Source organism: Panthera tigris, chromosome A2, assembly GCF_018350195.1.
Source record: "Panthera tigris isolate Pti1 chromosome A2, P.tigris_Pti1_mat1.1, whole genome shotgun sequence".
NCBI lineage: Eukaryota > Metazoa > Chordata > Mammalia > Carnivora > Felidae > Panthera > Panthera tigris.
In genome coordinates this window covers 14,616,706-14,636,679 of record NC_056661.1, presented here as the reverse complement: position 1 = coordinate 14,636,679, position 19,974 = coordinate 14,616,706, and the positions used below count along the sequence as shown (strand labels likewise).

General features: G+C 57.6%; 1 protein-coding gene across 5 annotated transcripts in view; it reads left to right on the top strand.

The window, feature by feature from the left end:
* Nucleotides 1-18,595, top strand: part of PBX4 (PBX homeobox 4) — a 53,250-nt gene extending 34,655 nt beyond the window's left edge. The window contains exons 3-8 of one of the 5 annotated variants that reach the window (XM_042978704.1): nucleotides 1,799-2,046; nucleotides 2,325-2,515; nucleotides 2,784-2,919; nucleotides 5,825-5,966; nucleotides 6,178-6,284; nucleotides 18,134-18,587. In XM_042978704.1, coding sequence (XP_042834638.1) covers nucleotides 1,799-2,046; nucleotides 2,325-2,515; nucleotides 2,784-2,919; nucleotides 5,825-5,966; nucleotides 6,178-6,284; nucleotides 18,134-18,250 — 941 coding nt within the window. In that variant the 3' untranslated portion in view covers nucleotides 18,251-18,587. Of the gene's footprint in view, nucleotides 1-1,798; nucleotides 2,047-2,324; nucleotides 2,516-2,783; nucleotides 2,920-5,824; nucleotides 5,967-6,177; nucleotides 6,289-8,625; nucleotides 9,279-18,133 lie in introns of those variants that run through there. The other 4 variants (XM_042978706.1, XM_042978708.1, XM_042978705.1 and 1 more) reach the window with 4 other exon arrangements.
* Nucleotides 18,596-19,974: the final 1,379 nt, after the last annotated feature.

The window sequence follows — 19,974 nt, the reverse complement described above, 5'->3', positions numbered from 1 at the left end:
CAGGCTCTGAGCTGTCAGCACAGAGCCTGACGCGGGGTTCAAACCCACGAAGTAGGACCCTTAACCAAATGAGCCACCTAGGCACACCCCCCTCCCCACTAAGAAAACCCTTTAAACTTTGTTTTTCTGGAAAGTCAGAACTAGATGGACATCATCGCTTTCTTCCCCATTCCCTGCCTCCCTCCCCTCAAGGACACCCCTCCCACCGACCTCCGCAATGATCACCCACCTATTTCTCTGTAGCCACGGACACTTGTGCTGTCACTAAAGAAGCAAACACAACTCAGGTCCTGCAAGCCCACCCTCCTCAGATCTGAGCCTGGATCTACAGCCCCTGCAGCAGCCTTCTCCCCCCCCCCCTTCACTGCCTGCCTCCCATGGTCCCCTGGAGCTTTCTAGTTGGGTTCTCTCCTGCCATACCCCACAGCTGCTTTTGCAGAGAGCAACAGCGGTCTAATGACTAAGCCCACATTTCACCCCCATGACTACTTCTCTTTTTTCCTCGACCTACCTGGTAATTCTTTCCATCTCTTCCTTTTCCTGTCCCTTATGTTCGTTTTCCAGCACTCAGGGGGCGTGGCCTACTTCTCATAAATACAGGTGCAGGCACAGGTGGATACGAACACCCCACATGCCGATGACACATGAATACCTGTCTCCCACCCAGACCGGCCAGCTCAATCCCAACTCCCAATAAGCAGCGACTTCACATCTGTGCTTGGCTAGATCAGGGACCCAGGCTGGGTCAGGCTTTCCACCTGCCACTCTGCATACTGTGCTTGGGAGAATGTGGTGCCATCTATTGTGCTGCCCACATGATTTGGGAGTTGCCCTGGCCTCTTTCTCTCACAGCCACATCCAGTGGTCAGGGATCTTGGGGACTCTCCCTCTGGCTGCCCTGCGGCTGCTCTGTGTCCACCTGGATGGGGACAGCTCTCCCCACTGCCTCCCCTGCCTGTCTGGCCCTGCCCTCCAGCAGGCCACTCTCTCAGCCCAGCTGGAACAGCTTTTTCAAGTTTCAGAGCCAAATGTCTTGTTTCTCTGCTTAAACTAAGTGGAGGGGCACCCGGGTGGCTCAGTCAGTTGAGCGCCCAACTCTTGATTTCGGCTCAGGTCACGATCCCAGGGTCATGGGATCGAGTCCTGCATTGGGCACTGCCCTGAGCGTGGAGTCTGCTTAAGATTGTCTCTCTCTCCCCAGCTTGTGCTCTCTCTCTCTCAAAAAAATTCTCTAAGTGAATTAATTCATCTTTGCTGGTACCCTCTGGATCAAGCTTTTCCTCTCTGACTTTATAGTAGCAGTTCCCCTCCCAACACACAACAACACAGTCCCAGGCACACCAACACAGCCCTGCACTCACGCTAGGCTCCCACTCACATTTGTGTCCATGTGAATGAATCGTCCATGTCCTGGCGTGAGTATCTGGAAATGTGCCCTCCTCTCCCTTCTGCAGGCACGGTTCAGGGCTTCAGCCTTCTCCAGGGCCATGTGCCACCCCAGACCTGCCCTGTCCAGGCCTTCGTGTGGACCCAGCCATGAACTCTGAGCTCTGCCCACATGGCTGCACTGATCTGTGTCCTGTCTGCACTCCCTGGACTGCCCTCCTGTGTGGCACCTGGGCCACTATCAAAGTGGGTGACTCGGTGTGTGTTACCGGATAAAAGGAAGCCTTCCTTTCCCTCAGGAGTTCTGTGTTCAGACATGGAGTGTTCAGATATGACCCCAGTGCTGATAATCTGTTGTGGTTGTTTTCGCTCTGACGGCAGACGCTGATTTAGTCCCATCTTTCTTATCTAGGGTTAAGCATCCATGGCATTCAAGAAGAATGTCCCCCCAATGCTCAGCTCATGCGGCTGGATAACATGCTGCTGGCCGAGGGCGTATCCAGGCCGGAGAGGCGGGGAAGAGGAGGCCCGGTAGCAGCGGCCAACACAGCAACACCAGGTGGCTGTTCAAATGACAATAGCCTTGAACACTCTGACTACAGGGCCAAGCTGTCCCAGATCCGACAGATTTACCACTCTGAGCTAGAGAAATATGAACAGGTGATCTTTCTGCATGGAAGAGTTTCTATCATGTGAATGCGCATTTGTCAGAGCAAAACGTGGAACACTAACCCCCTTTCTTTTGTGGCACAGACCGGGGAGTACACGCACTTGGTCTCACGGCAAAGGTGGCCAATTTTGCTGGAAACCCTTTGCATTCACTTCTCAGTAGCCAGCCTGTGCGGAGGCTGCGGGGGGTGGCAGGTGGCTGGTCCCGCGTGGAGCCCCGAGCCGGCCCGCTGGGTGGTCACAAGCTGGCATGTGCGTCCCCACCCTAGGCCTGCCGCGAGTTCACCACGCACGTCACCAACCTTCTCCGGGAGCAGAGCAGGATGAGGCCCGTCTCGCCCAAGGAGATCGAGCGCATGGTCAGTGTCATCCACGGCAAGTTCAGTGCCATCCAGATGCAGCTGAAGCAGAGCACCTGCGAGGCCGTGATGACCCTGCGTTCACGGTTCCTTGATGCCAGGTCAGGCCCTGAGCACTGCCCGCAACCCCAGGGTCAGCTCTTAAGAAGAAGAAACGGCTGCTGGCTTGGGTTTAAGTTCTGGGGGCCTCCGAGCCTGTCCAGGGGCTCCACCCATGGCTGTGGGCATAGCCCTCACACAGCCTCTTGGGAGGCAATTCAGAAGTGTTGACTGCTGCTGTTATAACCGCTAGAAAATCACAGATGGGCGTGAGGGGACATCACTAGAGGCCAGTGTGTACACACTGGCTGAGGCTGTCCATCTTTGCAGGCGTAAGCGGCGGAATTTCAGCAAGCGGGCCACGGAAGTGCTGAATGAGTATTTTTATTCCCATTTGAACAACCCTTATCCCAGTGAAGAAGCCAAAGAAGGGCTGGCCAGGAAGGGCGGCATCACAGTCTCCCAGGTGACGGTCCTCTCCTGCCATGCCTTCCTGAACATAGAAGGGGGAGAAGGTCACGTCCAGTGAGGAGGACACCCAGGGAAGTTCATCAACTGTGTGGAGCACACAGGTGGCGCGTGAGGTCCCTGACACAAGACCAGTGGAGTGTAGAGGGTGGCCCTCTGTGAATTGCAGTCCTTAGCGTCTAATATCATGCTTGTATGGCGGGGATGTCCTGTGTTGCGTGAGAGAGGTGAGGGTGTAAGCGGAGGCGAAGAAAAAGAGCTTGGAGCAAAATTAGGACTTAATTTAGACAGACCAGCTCTCGTGCCAAAGTACCCGTTCAGCTATACTGGGAGAGGTTTGAATGCACGGGTGCTTGATTGTTTCTCCGGTATTCCAGACTGTGTGGCCAGGGTTGTAGGACATCTGGCAACATCTGGCTCCACATGGGGAGTGGTGGTACAGATCAGAGCTGGGACCCGGACGACCTTGGGAGACCCTGGGAGTCTGGACTGCCGGTGTTCTCGGTGGAATTGGGGGCAAGGGAGGTGGCGCTGAGACAAGAGCCCAAGAAACATCTCAGGAGGTTTACAGTGGTAATGGTGAGTACAGGCAGCTGACGGTGTGAGGCCGGGGCAGGCCACACCGCAGGGCAGCACCCGGGCCTGTGGCCCCAGGGTGACTGGCACTAATTCTAGCTCATCGCGCATCACCTTCCGCTCGGAGGCGGCCCCTCCTCCAGCTTTTGAAAGGCAGTTGGGTGGCCTGACTTTCCAGCCCAGCCCGGCTGCCTTCAGAACCTGTGCCTTTAGCCAGAAGCCTCTGCCCTGGCCTGGGCCAAGTCTAGCTGCGACTTCATGACAAGGGCACACAGGAGCCCCACAGGGTTACACAGGCAGCAGGACCTTGCTGACACAGCTGACTGCATTCACTGGGGAACTGCTCTGCGTCCTCGGCACCAAGGCCAGAGCTGAGGTCAGGTGCACTTGCGAAGCGCAGCGGCCACCTCGTGCAGTTGTCTGGAGGCCACCCAGACTCGTTTCAGAGCCCGGCGCCTACGGAAAGCGGATGGGTCTCGGGCCTAGACTTCGTCTAAGGGGAGGGTCCGTTGGAAACAAAAGCTTGAAAAGCCCTGGCCACCTTCCGGTGACTCCGACTGACCGAGCAGCGGAATTCTGTGCTGGGAGCCGCTCCTCACTGTGGCGGGTCCCCCGTGACCCGGGACGGCCTGAAGTGGCGGACGGTCAGCAGAGGGGGGATTCTGAATTTGGGGTGCAGAGGTGCAAGCCGCGAGGTTCTCATGAGGAGAGGGTAAGGGGGGCACCATTAGCGCAAGTGTCCCAAGTGAGGCCGCAGATGTTCTCGAGATAGAATCAGCTGCAGCTGCAGGCTGAGGAGGCCGGAGGGGGTGAGGGGCCGTGGATGAGCCTCAGATGGGGTGCTGAGGGGAACCTGGGCAGCAGCTGTAGCTGGCTTGGCCGACAGGGCCAGAGGGACAGGGTAGGGGTGGCCAGTGGCTCCCAGCTGCACTGTTCAAGAGGACAGCCAAGAGCCTGTGCTGTGCCCACACGTGCTTGAGGTGCCCATGTTGGGGTGCAGACCCTGGCCCGGGACCAGCTCTTTCCCCAGCCACCGGGACCCCTATCTGCTCAGGACAGGGCCAGCCTCCCTGCCTCGCCCACACACGAAGTTTGCTCTGCCAGTTAAATTCACATGGAAAACTGCTTGCTACCATTCCTCTGCATACTTCGTTCCACAAAGACGTTCCAGCACATTCCGTGTAGGTAAGTGGGAAGCAAGTGCTGCTCTGGCCACCCTCACACCCGGGGGCAGAAGGGAAGAGACACTGTTTGAGGGACAGGAGCACACACAGAGCTTTTTCTTTTCATGGTTAACACAGAAGATAATGTGGGGACATTAAAGGAATACATTTTTAGAAAAGAAAAGGTCATCGAAACCCTGCCACCGTAACTTAACTGTTTATGACTGTTGGTTAAACCACACATATTTCACGGCAGGGCCCCAGGCCTTACTGTGGGATATTAAAGTGTTTCTAGTTGTGTATGTCTCCGTGGAAGGCGCTGGCCCTGGGGTCTCACTGATTCTGCCCCCAGGGGAAGTTTCCATTGTCACAATCCTTGGGTGGGGTTGGATGGAGGCCAAGGATGCTGGTCAGTGCCCTCCCGTGCTCAGGACAGCCCCGCTGCAGAGAACGACCCAGGAGGAGAAGCCCTGGCCCAGTCCTGGTACAGGTTTGGAGGCCGCTGGGCTCGGCCCGCTTGGCCCTGGACCAGCTCCTGCACCCGCCGGGCCTGCCTGCTTGTAGGATGGCTGTGACAGCGGCTGTCCCCAGCTGCTCTGAGGACAGGGGCAAGGCGCAAGTGAAAAGGCACTGAGCTCAGCGCTCGACTCCTCCCCACTGCCCTGTCTGTCTGTCCGTCCGTGTCATCCTTTGATAAGTTGTGGATCCAGTGTGTTTTTTCCTTAGACCGAATTCCCAGGGATGTGGTTAGTGGGTCCCAGGGGATATGTGTCTCCCTGACTCTCACTTTCCCTAAAGAGGAATCCAGAATTCAGTCTGTTCCTGCCCCTGCAGGGAGTGGGTGCTCGTCTCTCCACGTGTCCGACGCGCCTGTGTCCTTCCAGCCACTTCCCGTCCCTGGCTCTCAGGCCTTCCTCTGCCACAGGGCAGGCCGGCTCCGAGGTGGCCCCCACCCGCTGCGGCCACTGCCCTGGGTCCACGGTTCAGTCAGCACCAGCTTCTCAGTCCCGGCCTCTCACCTGGCCCCAGGGCCCCGTGTTGCCACTCAGAGATGTTCCTCCTGGACAGTGGGAGCACGGGCACCTCAGAGAGTGTGCCCATCTGTTCACATTATCTCATTACTGGTCAGCTTTCCCAGTGACTTCTTTCTCTGTGTGTCCACAGGTCTCTAACTGGTTTGGCAACAAAAGAATTCGGTATAAAAAGAACATGGGGAAGTTTCAAGAAGAAGCTACCATTTATACGACTAAAATGGCAGTCGGGGGCCTGGGGAGCCAGGCTAGCTGCCCATCGACACCCAGCTCCGGTGAGTGAGGCCGCCCAGCCCAGGCACTGTCCTTCATGCATGGCCATGCCCACTGAGCTGCAGGGGAAGGGGCGAGGGGGCCAGGGGAGCCAGATGCTGGGAGCTGTGCCCACCACCCCTTCCTGGCTGAGGTGCTGGTAGATCCCACCTGAGGAGTCTCTGTCACTTCTGGGGCTGGAACATCTGTCCCAACACTTCCCACCCCTTCCAGGTTCCTCTGGTCCCTTCCCGCTGACCAGTGCCGGGGATGCACTTGTCACCCTGCAGACACTGGCCTCTCTCCGCCCCGCCCCTGCGGGAGGCAGCTTACGGTCTCAGGTGAGTTTCAGGGCACAATTCGAGGATGCCCTTGGGGTCTCCAACTCAGTATTGGGACAGATATGCAGAGCCCAGGTGGGTGGTGGGTCCTTGGAGTGGGTCATCTTTCCAGCCATGTCTCGGCCTCCACAAGCCTCCCTCAGAGGTCCCAGCAATGAGTAGGGGCCCACTGGGTACGTGGTTCATCGTCCTGATGGCTGCAGTTGGACAGAGCTGCCTCAGGGGCACGGCCCTGTGAGGCCCACTTTGTAAAGACCTGTGCGCTTCACTCCCAGTCCCAGGACTCGGTAGTTCACAGTAGCTGCTGGGTGGTGGGCCCAAGGCAAGGGCTGGGGCTGGTGGGATGGAGCCCTCCCTCCCAGTGGACATCTGTACCCCAAGGGGGTAAGAGGGGACAGGCAGACAAGGCCCTGACCATTGGAACATGAAGGCTCTCTAGGCTCAGACCCTTTGCCATGTCAGTGCCTTGGCCTTGCCATAGCCCAGCTGCCCCCTCCCCAGGGCCCAGCTGGGCCAGAGTGAAGATCTGTTTTGGTGACTGGAAAGAAAACGAGCCAGGAATCATGGGCACCTCAGATGTGCCCTCTGGAACCTTCTCAGGATGTTGGGCAGTGTGTTGGACCAGCCAGGACTGGGGGGCCCCATCCGTCTCATGGCCCCTGGTGCCTCCCCTGCATCCCGCTGTCTGTCACAAGGGCCTGGCCCACATGCAGGGTCACTCTAAAGAGGATGTATGGCATCGGGCAGGGCCTTTGCCCACCATTTTCTTCACACAAGTGTACCCTACTGTGCCAGGTGACCCTCCACTGATTTATCCCCAGCCCCATGTTGGTGCAGGGAGTGGATGCCCCCTGGAGCCATTTGGCGGGACCTGATGCTGGGTGGTGCGTATCCCATCACCATGGCAACACCACAGCCCATAATGAGCACCTGGGCTGAACAGGGAGCTCTGGCGCCGCCAGGTGGCCGAGCCTCATCTTGCTCTGTGTGTTCCTTGGGGCTCAGTGACTCAAGTATAGTGGGTGTGAGTATGAGAGTGAATTGGGAGTGAGTGTCCCCCAGCGGGGAGCTGATAGACAAGGTCCGCCCTTACCCCTAGAACCATCCCCAGGAGATCTGGAGCTGCCTAAGTCCTGATGTGGCTTCCCTGTAGGCCTCACACAGCAAGTGGGAATGTCCTCGGTCTGGTGGTGGACACCCTTGTGCTGGGCAGGCACAGATGCTCTTCCAAGAGAGCAGGTCAAGGGCTGAGGCCACCCCAGCTGGAAGCCATCACCTTTGCCCTGTGCACTCGAGGAACGTCTGGGCTGCCAGTCCCACACCTGGGCACTCTCCTGTCACCTCTCAGTCCTGTGGTTGGACCCCTCCCTTCTACCACCCATGGCCTCCTTCCTGGAGCACAGGCCTATGGGTGTCCCTCCGAGGGCAGAGTGTCCCCCAAGGCCAGGCCTCGTCCCCGCTGCTCTCAGACTGATAGCAGAGCACCCCCATGTCCCAGGATGAGGCAGCGCCCTCAGGAAGCCCACAGTCTGTCAATCGCTCACCTGACACTGGCTTGGGGACACGTGCCAAGGAAATAGACCAGGCGAGGTGGGGCAAGGAGCAGGGTCGTGGCCTGGTGGGGTCAGATGAGGAAGAGGGTACAGGCAGGAGGCCTCAGCCTGTAAGGAAAATGCTAGAGAGAGGAAGGTGGAGAGGAGCTTGTGTGGTCTCTGGAGGGACCTAGAACTCAGGGTCACATGGAGGGTGTGACATCACACCTGGGAGCCGGGAGAGGGAATGGCCCTGCTCTCGTGCGCTGCAAACAGGACTCGCCATGGAGCAGGCCACCCGCGAAGAGCCATTTTCAGTGGTGGTTTCCTTACGGTGGGTGGGGGATCCTGTGGACAAACATCCTGAGGCTGTCCCTGTGCCACAGACAAAGCCCCAGGCCTGGTAGCCTTGGCTGTCACCCTGCTGGCTGCCGAGCCAGACCACCATCCAGCCAGGGTTCCAAGCCCCTTCCCGGTCATTGCGTCTGGCCGTGATGTTTCAGGGACTGTCATCAGCTCCGGGCCTGACAGGGTCTGCGTCCCCCTCAGAAAGTGTAGAAGCCTTGGCTGTGCCACGATGCCATATCAGTCCCTGACCAGAGCCCCGTAGGTGGCCAGTGGAGGCCGCTTCCTGCCGAGGAAGCAGGTCCACATCAGGGGTCAGGTGGCAAGGCCACCTGTAACTTAAGAGGGACCCCTGGGTCTGCCCCCTGTCTCCTGGCTCCTCTCCTCGGTTCTCGGGGACGTGGGGTGGGACGGGCCGTCGGTATCATGGGCGGCCTTCTGACGCTCAGTCTCTGTCTTCTCAGGCCAGGGGCAGCCGGCTGGGAGCCGCCCCCCGGTGTTGACCGCTTCCCCCTCCGGAGACCCCGGGAGCATCAACTCAGATGCATCTAATTAAGTTTGGGGGACAAGCAGGACAGCAGACTGCGTGACCCGCCACAGTTTGCTGGCACTTGACCTTTTACTGCGCGTGCAGCCCATTATACCTCAGAAAACCCAGAACCGTTGGGTTGCTGCTGTCCGTTGCTTGCCGGCTGGGATTCGAAATGGTCTGAGATGCTCTCATTTTCTCGATTCAGTTTGGGTTTTTTTTTTCATAGTAATTTTATGATAAGACTGTGCATTGTTTCTTCTAGGACTTGTCACAATCCTTCCATTACAATTTTTGACTTCTTTTCACGTTGATGTTGTTCACACAAGGTTTGTTTCCGGCCACGGCGGTAGCTGGGCGGTGTCCGAGCCGTGAGTCTGTCCGCTCGTTTGTCCCTCCGTGTGCCGACTGGCCCGGACGCCGCCTTCCCCACTCGCTTCTGCTGTATCATTTCATTATGCTTTTGTTTAAGTCTGTTGTGAGCTCAGAATTTTACTGGGAATTGGTTTTGTATTTTTCTCTGTTAATATAAGTTCTTCCATTCTCAGTTGACGTGTCACTAAAGACAATAAATTTCCCAAGTGCTTTCCTGCGTCTGTGCTCATGAAGTGCTGAGGCCCCGAGGCCTTCCCTGATTCCTGGGAGTCCTTCTTGGTCCCCTCACCCCTCTCCTCCTCTGCCTCCTCGTCCCTCTCCGCCAGCGAGTGTGGGGGTCAAGAGGAGCTCGGCCCAGCCACGGGTTTGTCACCACACCGTGTCCACACTCCATCTCTGTTGCTATTGAAGAGCCGGGAAGTGACTCTGTTGTGCGGGCGGTACAAAAGGGCCTGCGTAGAAAGCATCACAACCCGCCTGGGCCGGGCCCCTTTTCCGTAGGTGACCACTGCCGGGCAGGGCTCAGCGTATCCTGCCAAGATGGCCTGTGATATATCCCAGCGTGCGTGTCCCCACCTCGCACACGCTGCTGTTCTCCGCACGGTACAGCTTGGGGCAGCCACCGCCTCTGTGTCTGACCAGGATTTTCCTCCAGCGAACGAAGCACCATGGCAGGAGCCCCTCGGCCTCAGCGCTGAACATGTAGTTGGGGCCCACGTCAGTGGCTGTGCGCCCACGATGCCACTCGGCTCAGGGCCTCTGTGGGGCTGCTCTGGGAACCTGCCCCAGCCAGGCGTTTGCACAGTCGCTGGCGTGGCTGCCCTTCCTCTTCCCTCACTGCCTTGCAAGCCTTCAGGGCGGCCGAGGGGCAGCCATCAGGGGCCTCCCGGTGCAGCAGTGGTTTCCCCCTTGCCCTCCCAGCAATACTTCACCACGTCCTTGCCAGCAGGAGCTATTTGGGTGCTGGGCAGCCCCAAAACTACAGCTGGCCGGGGGGAGGGGTGTCTCAGTCAGTCCAGGCAGTTGTGGGACAGGAGGGACATCTGAGGTAAGGCGTGGTTCCCTTGCCAGCCCTTTGGCCTTGGCCGGGTCTGTTCAGGTGCCAGCTGGGGACCAGCCCTGCACTGCGGGCTCCTTGCAATGTTCAATGTGGGTTTTTTATTGTTTGCAACCTGAAGGTGGCAGCTGACTCCCTCCCCCTGCCCTAAGTGCCTGTCCCCAGGTCTAACGAGCCTGCTTCCTGGTTCCCTGCAGCCCAAGACTCACTGACAGACCCAGGCCCTGGTCTAGTGAAATTATATTCTAGAGAAAAAGGAGAATAAACATGAGCAGAAGTCGGCGGTGCGTTCAGGGCTGGCCTCTGGGAAAAGGTGCCTTCACACACCCCCTGCCATTTTTAAAATTTATTTGTTTTGTGAGAGAGACAGAGAGTGGGGGAGAGGCAGAGAGTCGGGGAGAGAGAGAGAGAATGAGAGAATCCCAAGCAGGCTCTGCACTGTCAGCACAGAGCCCGAAGCAGGGGCTCGATCTCACCAACCATGAGATCGTGACCTGAACTGAAATCAAGAATTGGACACTTAACTGACTGAGCCACCCAGGCTCCCCTTTCTCCTTTATGCAAATTGTGTAAGGGGCGCGCTTGGGTGACTCAGTCGGTTGAGCCTCCAATTTCGGTTTAGGTCATGATTTCACAGTTTGTGGGTTCGAGCCCCACGTTGGGCTTTGCACTGACAGCGTAGAGGCTCCTTCAGATTTTCTGTCTCCCTCTCTCTCTCTGTTCCTCTCTGGCTTGTGTGCTCTCTCTCTCTCAAAAATAAAAATAAACATTTAAAAAATTGTGATAAATATATAGAGCAAAATACGCCATTTTAGTCATTTCAAGTGAATAATTTCAGTGGCATTGATCACATTCACAGTGTGATTGTGAAATCACCACCTCTATCTAGTTCCAGAACATTTCCTTCACCCCAAAGGATACCCCATCCCCACCAGCAGTCACTCCGCATCCCCTCCCCCAGCCCCCGGCAAGCACCCATCTGGCTTCTCTCCCTTCTGTGACTACGGACTTGCCTGTTCTGGACGTTTCATATACTTGGAATCGCACTCTGTGGCCTTTTGTGACTGGCTTCTTTCACTCAGCATGTTTTTGAGGTTCATCGTGTTGCAGCGTGAGTTAGGGCTTCATTCCTTTTTATGACTGAATATCTCATTGGAGAAGGTGGATTTATATATATATTATATATGTTATATATATTATATGTTATATATGTTATATATTATGTATGTTATATATTATGTATGCTATATATTATATATAATATATGTAATATATATAAGACATATATATATATATAAAACAAATTAAAAACCCTCCTAAAGACCCAGCTCCAGGCCTGCAGCCCAGAGAACCACAGTCCGAATTCACACCATGGCCACAAGAGGGCGCGCGTGAGCGGGAGGCCAAGCCGTAGGAGGGCTCCTGCGTCAGGCTGGGAACCGCAAGTCGCTGTTTTGTCTGTGTCTCTCGGGAACCCCCGGTCACCGCTGTCTTCCACGCCCACACCCTCCACCTCTACCTCACACCTCCCTGTTGCCCAGATGACCTGTCCCGGAGCATCCCACCCTCTCTCACCCTCAAGATTTCCCCGGTGTAGCTGTCCCAGTTACCCTCCCACATGGAGGGGCCCCTGGCCAACTCTTTGCTGGGAATCTACACCCCCCCCCCCCCCGAGCTGACTGACTGTGCTCCAGTCTCGGGTTCTTTCTTGAACCAGTCAGTGGCCTTATCGCTCCACTGAACCCACGCTGCTCTGTCTGGCGGTCACTTCTCGATGCTAATGCAGCTTCATTTCCTTCCTGCTCCTGAAATCTAGTCTTCTGTCTTCCACGACATCCTCTCTTGCTTGGTTTCTGTGCCATATTCTGGCTTCTCCGGACTTCCAAATTTCTCTCTCCTGAACACAACTAATACATCCAGCTGTGTGACAGACACCCCAACCCTGACGGCCCAGAGCTGAACTACCTTCCCTCCATGGCATCGTATTCTCCCTGCGGCTCGGTCCACCCCACTCCCACTCAACAGCAAGTCAGGTGTGTACCCCCCCAACCCCGCCTGAATTTGCCCACCCACCACCTGGGTGATCACAGGGCTTGGAGGTGCATGATCAGGGTTTTCATCTGAGGGGACCCATCAGGAGAGGGAACTGGAGGCCACAGCAGAGAGAGGAGATGGGGGCGGGGGGCGGGGAGGGGGGAGGGAGCGCGGTGTGAGAGGTCCAGCGGTCCCTCCACCTACCACCAGGGGTCGCCGTGGCCCGCAGACCCTGCCAGAGAGCACAGAGCTGGGGGTCTGGACGCCTGCCTCTACCAAGGACATAAGACCCCCTCACCTTGTGGCCGTGCTGTCCAAGGGCTGATCCACGTAAAGGGCCGGGCTCGGCAAGAAACGGGACCTCATTCGTCACTATTACTATCATTATTATTCAACTTGTCTCTTGCAATGCGTCTTTTTGAAGTGGGAATAGAAAGTAAAGCTCAGTAGGAATCGTGTGAGACAGCACTGAGACGATGTGCACGTAGGGGGCGCTCTCAGAAGGTGTGGGCTATCCTGTACCCCTTCTGCCGAAGGGACACTAAGGAGGCCGGTCGTCTGAGCAAGATCGGCCTGGCTGTGACTGCCAGAATAAACTGACAGACTTCCCCCGTCTCTCTGTCCGTTCTCCACGGGGACGCCAGAGGGCGATCTTACAACGTAAATCAGATCCAGGCCTATTTACTTAGCTAACCTGGTTTCCCTTCTCTTCCCTCTCGGAATCCAATTCCCCCTCCTGTGTCTCCTCCAAGCCCAACAAAGTCGATCTCGTCTCCCTCCTCGCCAACCTCATTACCCGTCCTATAAAGCATTCCCACCCCAGGGCCTTTGCACTGAGTGCCTGCCTGACTGCCCTCTCTTCCCGTCTTTGACTAGAGCTAACTGCTCTACCGCTCCCTCTGCTCCCATCCCACTCCCTCCCAAACCCCTCTTCCCAGGCCCTGACCTCTCAGAGTCCCTGACTCCAGCATCCTGGGACTTCAGTCTAGCGAGAGGTGGCTAAGATGCTGGGGGCGTTGTCATGTCTCCTGCCTTGCACCTCATTCTCTTCTGGGGTAGAGATAGGGCGATTCCCGTAGTTGCGGGGGCGGGGGCAACTGCCCTGAAATCCTGGGGAGGGGAGGGGACTGTGTGTTCCTAGAGGCAAGGCTGCCCCTCTCTGTCCTCAACCTCACGACTGCTTGGTTGACGGGGAAGTCCTGGGGAGGGCTGAGGGGTGAGGAGAGCTGGGGTCTGTGTGTGGGGAAGGTTTCCGACTTCAATCACCCCACGTTGGTCGTGGGTCGAAGTTTCCCGCAGCTTCTGGTTTAATTTCATGATCTCTCCTGGGCGGGTAGGGTTAGGGAATCTGGCAGGCAACTGGTCTCTGTCCAACTAGACCCCGCCCCTCATCGACCCACCTCCTCTCAGGGACCTCGGCTCGGCTCGAGTATTCAAGACCCCTAGTCTGGTCCCTCCCCTCGTCTGGCCCCTCTCCTTGTGCGGTCCCGCCCCAGCCCTGGGTTCATCTTCTATTGGGGGTGTTGGGCCCGCCCCCGGGTCCTGGCCCCGCCTCTTATCGCCCTGAAGCTTTTCCCCTCGCGAGAGTTGCTCCCGGCCTCGGGCCTCCTCCACCTCCCGGGAAGGCGTCAGGGTCGTCTAGGACAGAGGGGAGGGTCAGAGACTGGGGTTCTGGTGGCTGCTGCCCTGGGTCCCGGACGCCGCCCCCTCCCCCAGGCCCTGGGCTCAGAGGGGCCCAGGTCCAAACCCCTTTCAGGTTTCCCTCCCACCTCACCCGCACCCCAGTCTCCTGCTTCCAAGAATGGCCACAGCCTCCCACCCTTCGCAAAAGATGTGATCCTTGAAATAGGGGGTTTGAGACCCCCCCCCCCCGCGGGAGTTTGGAGGCTCCCCATGACCAAGCCCTAGTTGAAATTTCCAGATCCCCTGGACCAGTCCACGGGAAGACTTAGAGGGCTCCTAGAGTCCAGGTTGCAGAGGTATATCCAGGCGCAGGTTAAGTGCACTGTGGCAGTTTCAAGGTCCCCGCATGCAGTTTCAAGATAGGAAGTCCAGTGCCTGATGAGGGCCCATATCCAATCGTTAGTAAAGATTTCTGTTCCCCTAAGACTCCAGGAGGTGTTTCAAGACCCTCCACACCAGAACCCTGGAGGAGGGGTCGGGAGGCCCTCAGACACTGGTGGGGAAATTGAGGCCCTGATTTAGGTGCTTTCGGGAGTTTTAACATCCCCCACTCGATATCACTGCAAAGCTCAGGGGTGGGGGGGTGGCAGTAGCCTAGGGAGGGGAGCCCAGAACACCTCAACTCAAACCCTGCCCCCTCCTGCATGTTACTGAGGGTGAGAATGCAGTTAGCGAGCACCTACTGCATGCCAACTTGTGTTCACTAAGACCCGAAGAAGCAGAAGTGATTGTTGGGCCTACTGTTCTTCAGCTGAGAGAAACTGAGGCTATGAAGTTGACAGGGGTCAGGGCCTAGGTTTGACCCAAGAAGCCAGGCTTTGTGTTCAGGCGTCTCTGTGGGGACCCCGCAAGTGTTCATCCAGAGCCCCCAGCCCCACTGAGAGGGACCATGGGAGTCATGGAGGGTGTGTGAGTAAGGGAGTGACTGGAGCTTCTGGAAAGCTGGAGACACTCAGGCCCACCTGCTCCCCCTATGGCCTCCAGGGGATGCCTCAGCCCAAAAGATGAGGTTGCCCAGGCTGCTCTCTTGGTTCCAGTAGGAAACAGGCTTCCACGTCCAGTATCTGCCCCTGTGACCCCAGGATACCAAGTTAACTGGCTGAGCCTCAGTTTCCCCATCTGTCAACTGAGGCAATAACAGAAACAGCCTCACTGGGAGGGATCAGAGACGAGATGTAAGTAAAGTGCTTTAGCAGTAGGTGCCTAATGGATATGTGGGCCACCTGCCCGGCCCGTGTGGCTCAGGACAGGTGGATGGGCAAATAGCACCGAAACATGGCCACGAGGCGAAGAACACATTTTGGGAAGAGACACTCAGGTCCCCTTGGGCCACACTGAACCCAAAGGGCCTGGGGGTCATCCAGAGGCCCGGGAGGGGTTGGACGCACAGAGGGGTGTAGGTGCGGGGTGCTCGGGCTGCCTGACCTCCCCTCTGTGTGGTCAAGGGAGCCAGAGCTTCCTGTGAAAAATCTGCCCAATTACAGGCTCTTGGCTGCAGGGAATCATAGCCGTAAAGGGGTGAACTCCCCATCGTCAGGGTCATGCAAGCAGACAAGGGGTCTCCAACAGCAGCTGGACCAGGAGGCCAACCCAAGAGACCCGATTCTTCAAGGACACCCCGGGAGGCAGGTCACAGCCTGACGACATCAGACAGAAGGTAGCACCACCCAGCGGCTAGATTGCTCAGATGACAGGTTCCAAAGAGCTCGAAAACGAGCATTCCTCGGCTCTGGGCACTGGGCAGGCCACTCCTGCTTGGTGAAACGTAAGCTGGGCCTGGCCCCGTGGACTGCGTGTTTTTCCAGTGGCTTCTTCAGCCACAGCCTGACCACAACCTAGATTCCGTTGGGTCGGCCATTTCCAAGTGTTTGTGTTCAGCCGGGCCAGACGGCAGACGGGGGCCAAGGCCAGGGGCCCAGGCCTCCCAAAAGGGAGGAGGAGCACCCTCGGGCCTCTGCCTGGACATCCCCCCGCCTAGAAGCCCCCCATTAAAGCCATTCAGCAGCCAAATGACAAGAAGCTTATGTGTAAAAGCTCCCTGGCCAGGTGCAAACACATGACCCTTGGCAAAGCTGACTTGAGCCTCACTGTTCTGTCCTTCAGACTTTCGGGTTAGCTTGGAACCAGGTCAGCAGGCAGTTTCAAGTAGGAGGCCAGGGTAATGTACGTATGTCTTACCTCCCTACAGCACCCTGGGCAAAGTACTCGCCTCTCTCAGCCTTGGTTTCCTGAGCTTTAAAATGGGGATAATAATGGAACCCTCGAAGGGTTATTAACAGGATGCAAACCAATGCAGAGCAGGTGCTTCACAAACCAGAGGTCTCGTCTGCTCCTCCTGGTTGGATCTAGCTCTCCTTCCCCCATCTGATTAAAGAGCTCCCTGAGGGCAAAGGCCGGGTCCTCAAGAAGTGGTCGTGAGTTGGGGTCTGTCCGACCGTGTCATTCCCCTGCTTAAAATCCTCACGGACAAAAAAAAGTAAACTCTAAAACCAGTCTTCAAGACCTCTGGACATCTGATTTGGGTTTGACAAACTCCTATTCACCCTTCAAAGCCCATATTAAATGCTCGTTTCCCCAGAAAACCTTCCCTGGGTGCTCCTCTCGGTTTTCCCAACCCCTGGCCCCAAAGTCTGGGACATCTGCACCTGTCTTAGTCTTGCTCTTTAGAATGGGGCTCTGTGAGGGCCAGTCCAGGGGCTGAGTCTGTGAATGATCAAGTGTATTTGTAGCCACAGGTCTGCATGTAGACATCACATGGGAACATATGAGCACATCTGTGTGTGTGTGTGTGTGTGTGTCCCTGCGCTGGGCCCCAGGATAAGCCGCCAGGCCAACTTCCCCCAGACCATCTGAGACATCCACGTCTTTACAAGGCTGGGAGAGTGGGCTGAGCAGGGGCCCTTTACGAGGGAGCCTCGCTCGGCTGGGAACTCATTGCTCCGCCAACGTTCAACCGGAAAAAACCGGAGGTATGAGCAGCCGGCCTCAGCTCCCACCACGCTGGCACCAGGTCTTGAGCTGCACCATTAACGCTCGAGCTCCATCTGGGGCAAAAGGGGAGGCTGGGATCCGGGGAAGGGCTGAGTGCTGAGTGGGAGCTCCCCTCCCACGCCTTGATGGAGGCCCCACCAGGCAGCCTTCGAGGACATACCTGAGGTTCGGCAGCACCCGGCCTGCCAGCCCCCAGGGCTGAGTCAGCAGGAAGGGATTTGGGACTTCCCGGGAAAGGCCGCTGGGACCTTGAGGCCCCCTCCCCAGCTTCCAGCCCCCCGCCCACGCCCTCCCCAGGGCTCCAAAAGGGTAGGAGGTGCCACACGTGTCCGGCTGTGGCCCAGTGTGCTCGGAGGGACTGAATCGTGGGAGGTCGTGGCGGGGGGGGGGGGGGGGGGGGGCTACGATCAGTCTTGACTCGGGCCGTTCCAGCCATCTGGGGGTCAGAACATCCCCAAGTGCAGGGAGACTGTGGCTGTGCCCATGCTACATGACGCACAGGTGCGCTTGGCTGCACACGCACGGGCCTGCGTGTCAGGTGTGCGTCCCCCCCCCGGGGTGGCTGGTAAGGGTGCACGTCCAGCGTATTCCCCACATCCGGCAAGTCGGATGGGGGGTTGGTGACCGCACGTGGGGCTATAATGGAGAGTGACAGCATCACCCAAATGGGTGACGAAAAGGGGTCCCCAGTGGTGTGGGAGGGCATGTCTGGGGAGGACAGGGACGGGGTGTGATGAGCACAGTGTGACCTTGGGACGGATGATGAGGGAGGCTGGCTCCACCGTGCGTGGCTCCATGTGGTGGTCGTGACCCTGGGTAGGACAGTGTGTGTGGTCCGGCATATACACCAACATGTCGGTGCCTGGTCCTTCCCTCATCTTTGGGGTCTCCTCCCTCCTGCCTGCTCAGACCCCCCACCCCAGGCCCTGGGAGAGGGGTCAGGCAGCAGGACGTCAGCATTCACCTGGACTGCTCTCTCTCTGCTGGCACCCTGCCTCTGTTTCCACCACTCCCCCCAGCCGACGGAGGCCAGGTCTCCCCGCCAGGCTGGCTCCAGTCTTTGGGGTCTGAGACTGGGACGTACCCAACTCCGAGGGCTGATGAGAGAGACAGACGGGGCCGGGGAAGTGGTGGGTGGCCACGCCAGGCCCACGAGGCCCCGATGGAGGCGCCAGCAATGTTCAGCCAGGACAGGAGGCAGCCGAGGGGGAGGGGGCGCTGGACTGCAGGGTTTGGACCCCACAAGGGCTGCCACGTGGGAAGAAGCAGACCACAGTTCCATGAAAGAAACACTTTCCAACAGGCTGAATCCCGCACCAGTTCCAGAGGAGCCTTTGTCATGAGCGAGTGTGCACACTTCCACCGCTCCAGCACCTTCTTTGGCTCCCGATCGCCTGCTAGAGATAGCTCAGGCTTCTGACTCGGCGTTCAAGGCTCCGTTCGTCTCCCCTGCGTGCTTTGCTTGTGCTCCCTTCTGCTCTCCGTGCCCGCCTGAGGTTTCGCTCCTCCAGCCTTCCCAGACACATTTCTAGCTGCCAGGAATGCCCTTCCTGCCTTGCCTGCTGGGCAAACTCCTACGCCATCCTTCAGGACCCAGCACCTATGTCCCCTTCTCTGGGAAACATTGCCCTTCCCCCACCCCCAGCCCACAGTGTCCCTGTTTGCTTTGTGACCCTGGGCCGATTTCAGCTGTGAAATGGGGGTTGTATGAAAATTACCCTCCCTACAAGTCTATTTTGACCTCCAAGACAATAAGTGTACATTAAAAGCCCTTAAAGTGAGGGGTGTCTGGGTGGCTCAGTCAATTAAGCATCTGACTCTCGATTTCAGCTCAAATCATGCTCTCACGGTTCGTGGGACTGAGCGCTGACAGCGTGGAGCCTGTTGGGATTCTCTCTCTCTCTCTCTCTCTCTCTCTCTCCCTCTCTCTGCCCCTCCCCTGCTCGTATGCTCTCTCTCTCTCTCTCTCTCTCAAAATAACTAAATAAACATTAAAAAGATAATAAATGCCCTTAAAGTGAGTTAGTTCTTGGGGAGCAGGGAGGCCTTGCATCCAGTCAGTGCTTAATGTGTGTTCATGATCGTCTTCCTCCTCTTTGATTCTGCGGTTTTAAGACTCTCTTGTTTTAAGCATTGTTCCAAGATTCTTCTCCCACTCACAGTGCTAGGAATTTTAAGAACCCCTGGTTCTAAAATTATAAGAGTCTGAAATGCCGTGGGCGGGACCAAGGGCCTCCTTGTGCCCTGAGCTGACCCCAGGGTGGCTGGAGCCAGGGTCTCTGGGTGGGTGGGTGGGGGGCTCATGCCCCCCACTTCCCCAGACTTGAGGGGGTGTGGTCTGGCAGCCCCAGTTTGGGGGGAGAGCAATGGATTTACCAGGAGGCGGATGGCCAAGGTTCCAGAACGGGGTGGGGGGGGGGGTGGCGGGGGGTGAGGCTGAACTCCCCCTCTGCTCAAACAGGGTCACAAGGCAGCAGCAAGGGGCACGGGGCTGTCAGCTCAGGGCGATGGCTTCTTTGGGAGACTCAGTTTCCTCATCTGGAAACTGGAGCCAGGCGCTGTCCTCTTAAACAGTGTCGGCAGGGATGGGCAGGAGCTGAGGCTACAGTCCCTGCCCGGTGCCAAGCACTCACTTCGGCTGTGCCTTCCACCTGGAACGTCCTCCCTGATCCGCTTCCCTCTGGGAGCCCCTCTCAGTCCTGGCCTGGCCCCGCATCTGGGGAGGGGCTTCAAGAGGACGCCCACCCACCCCTGCCCCACCCCAGGGAAGGGAGGCCAGCTGCCCGCCCCAAACCCAGCTGCCCCAGGCCTGGCAGCAGCCACAGCCCCGACACTTTCTCAATGAAAGGTATTTGGCCATGGAGACTGACACCTCATCACCCTCAGCCTGGAAGCCAGCTTTACCCGCCGGCTGTGGTGGGGGGGCCCCCCTGGCTCTTCCTGTTCCCCGGGACCCCACCGGGCAGCCCAGAGCCCAGGTTCCCTTGGGCGAGGAACTCCCCCTCCGAGCCTCCCTGTCAGCTAGGGGTGTAGACACAGTGTGTTGTGGATCAACGCACACCCTCCCTGGCTCCCAAGGCATCTCAAAGCATCTCTCCACTCCTGTGCATTTTAGCCTATCCAGGCAGAGGCGACCCCCGGGGC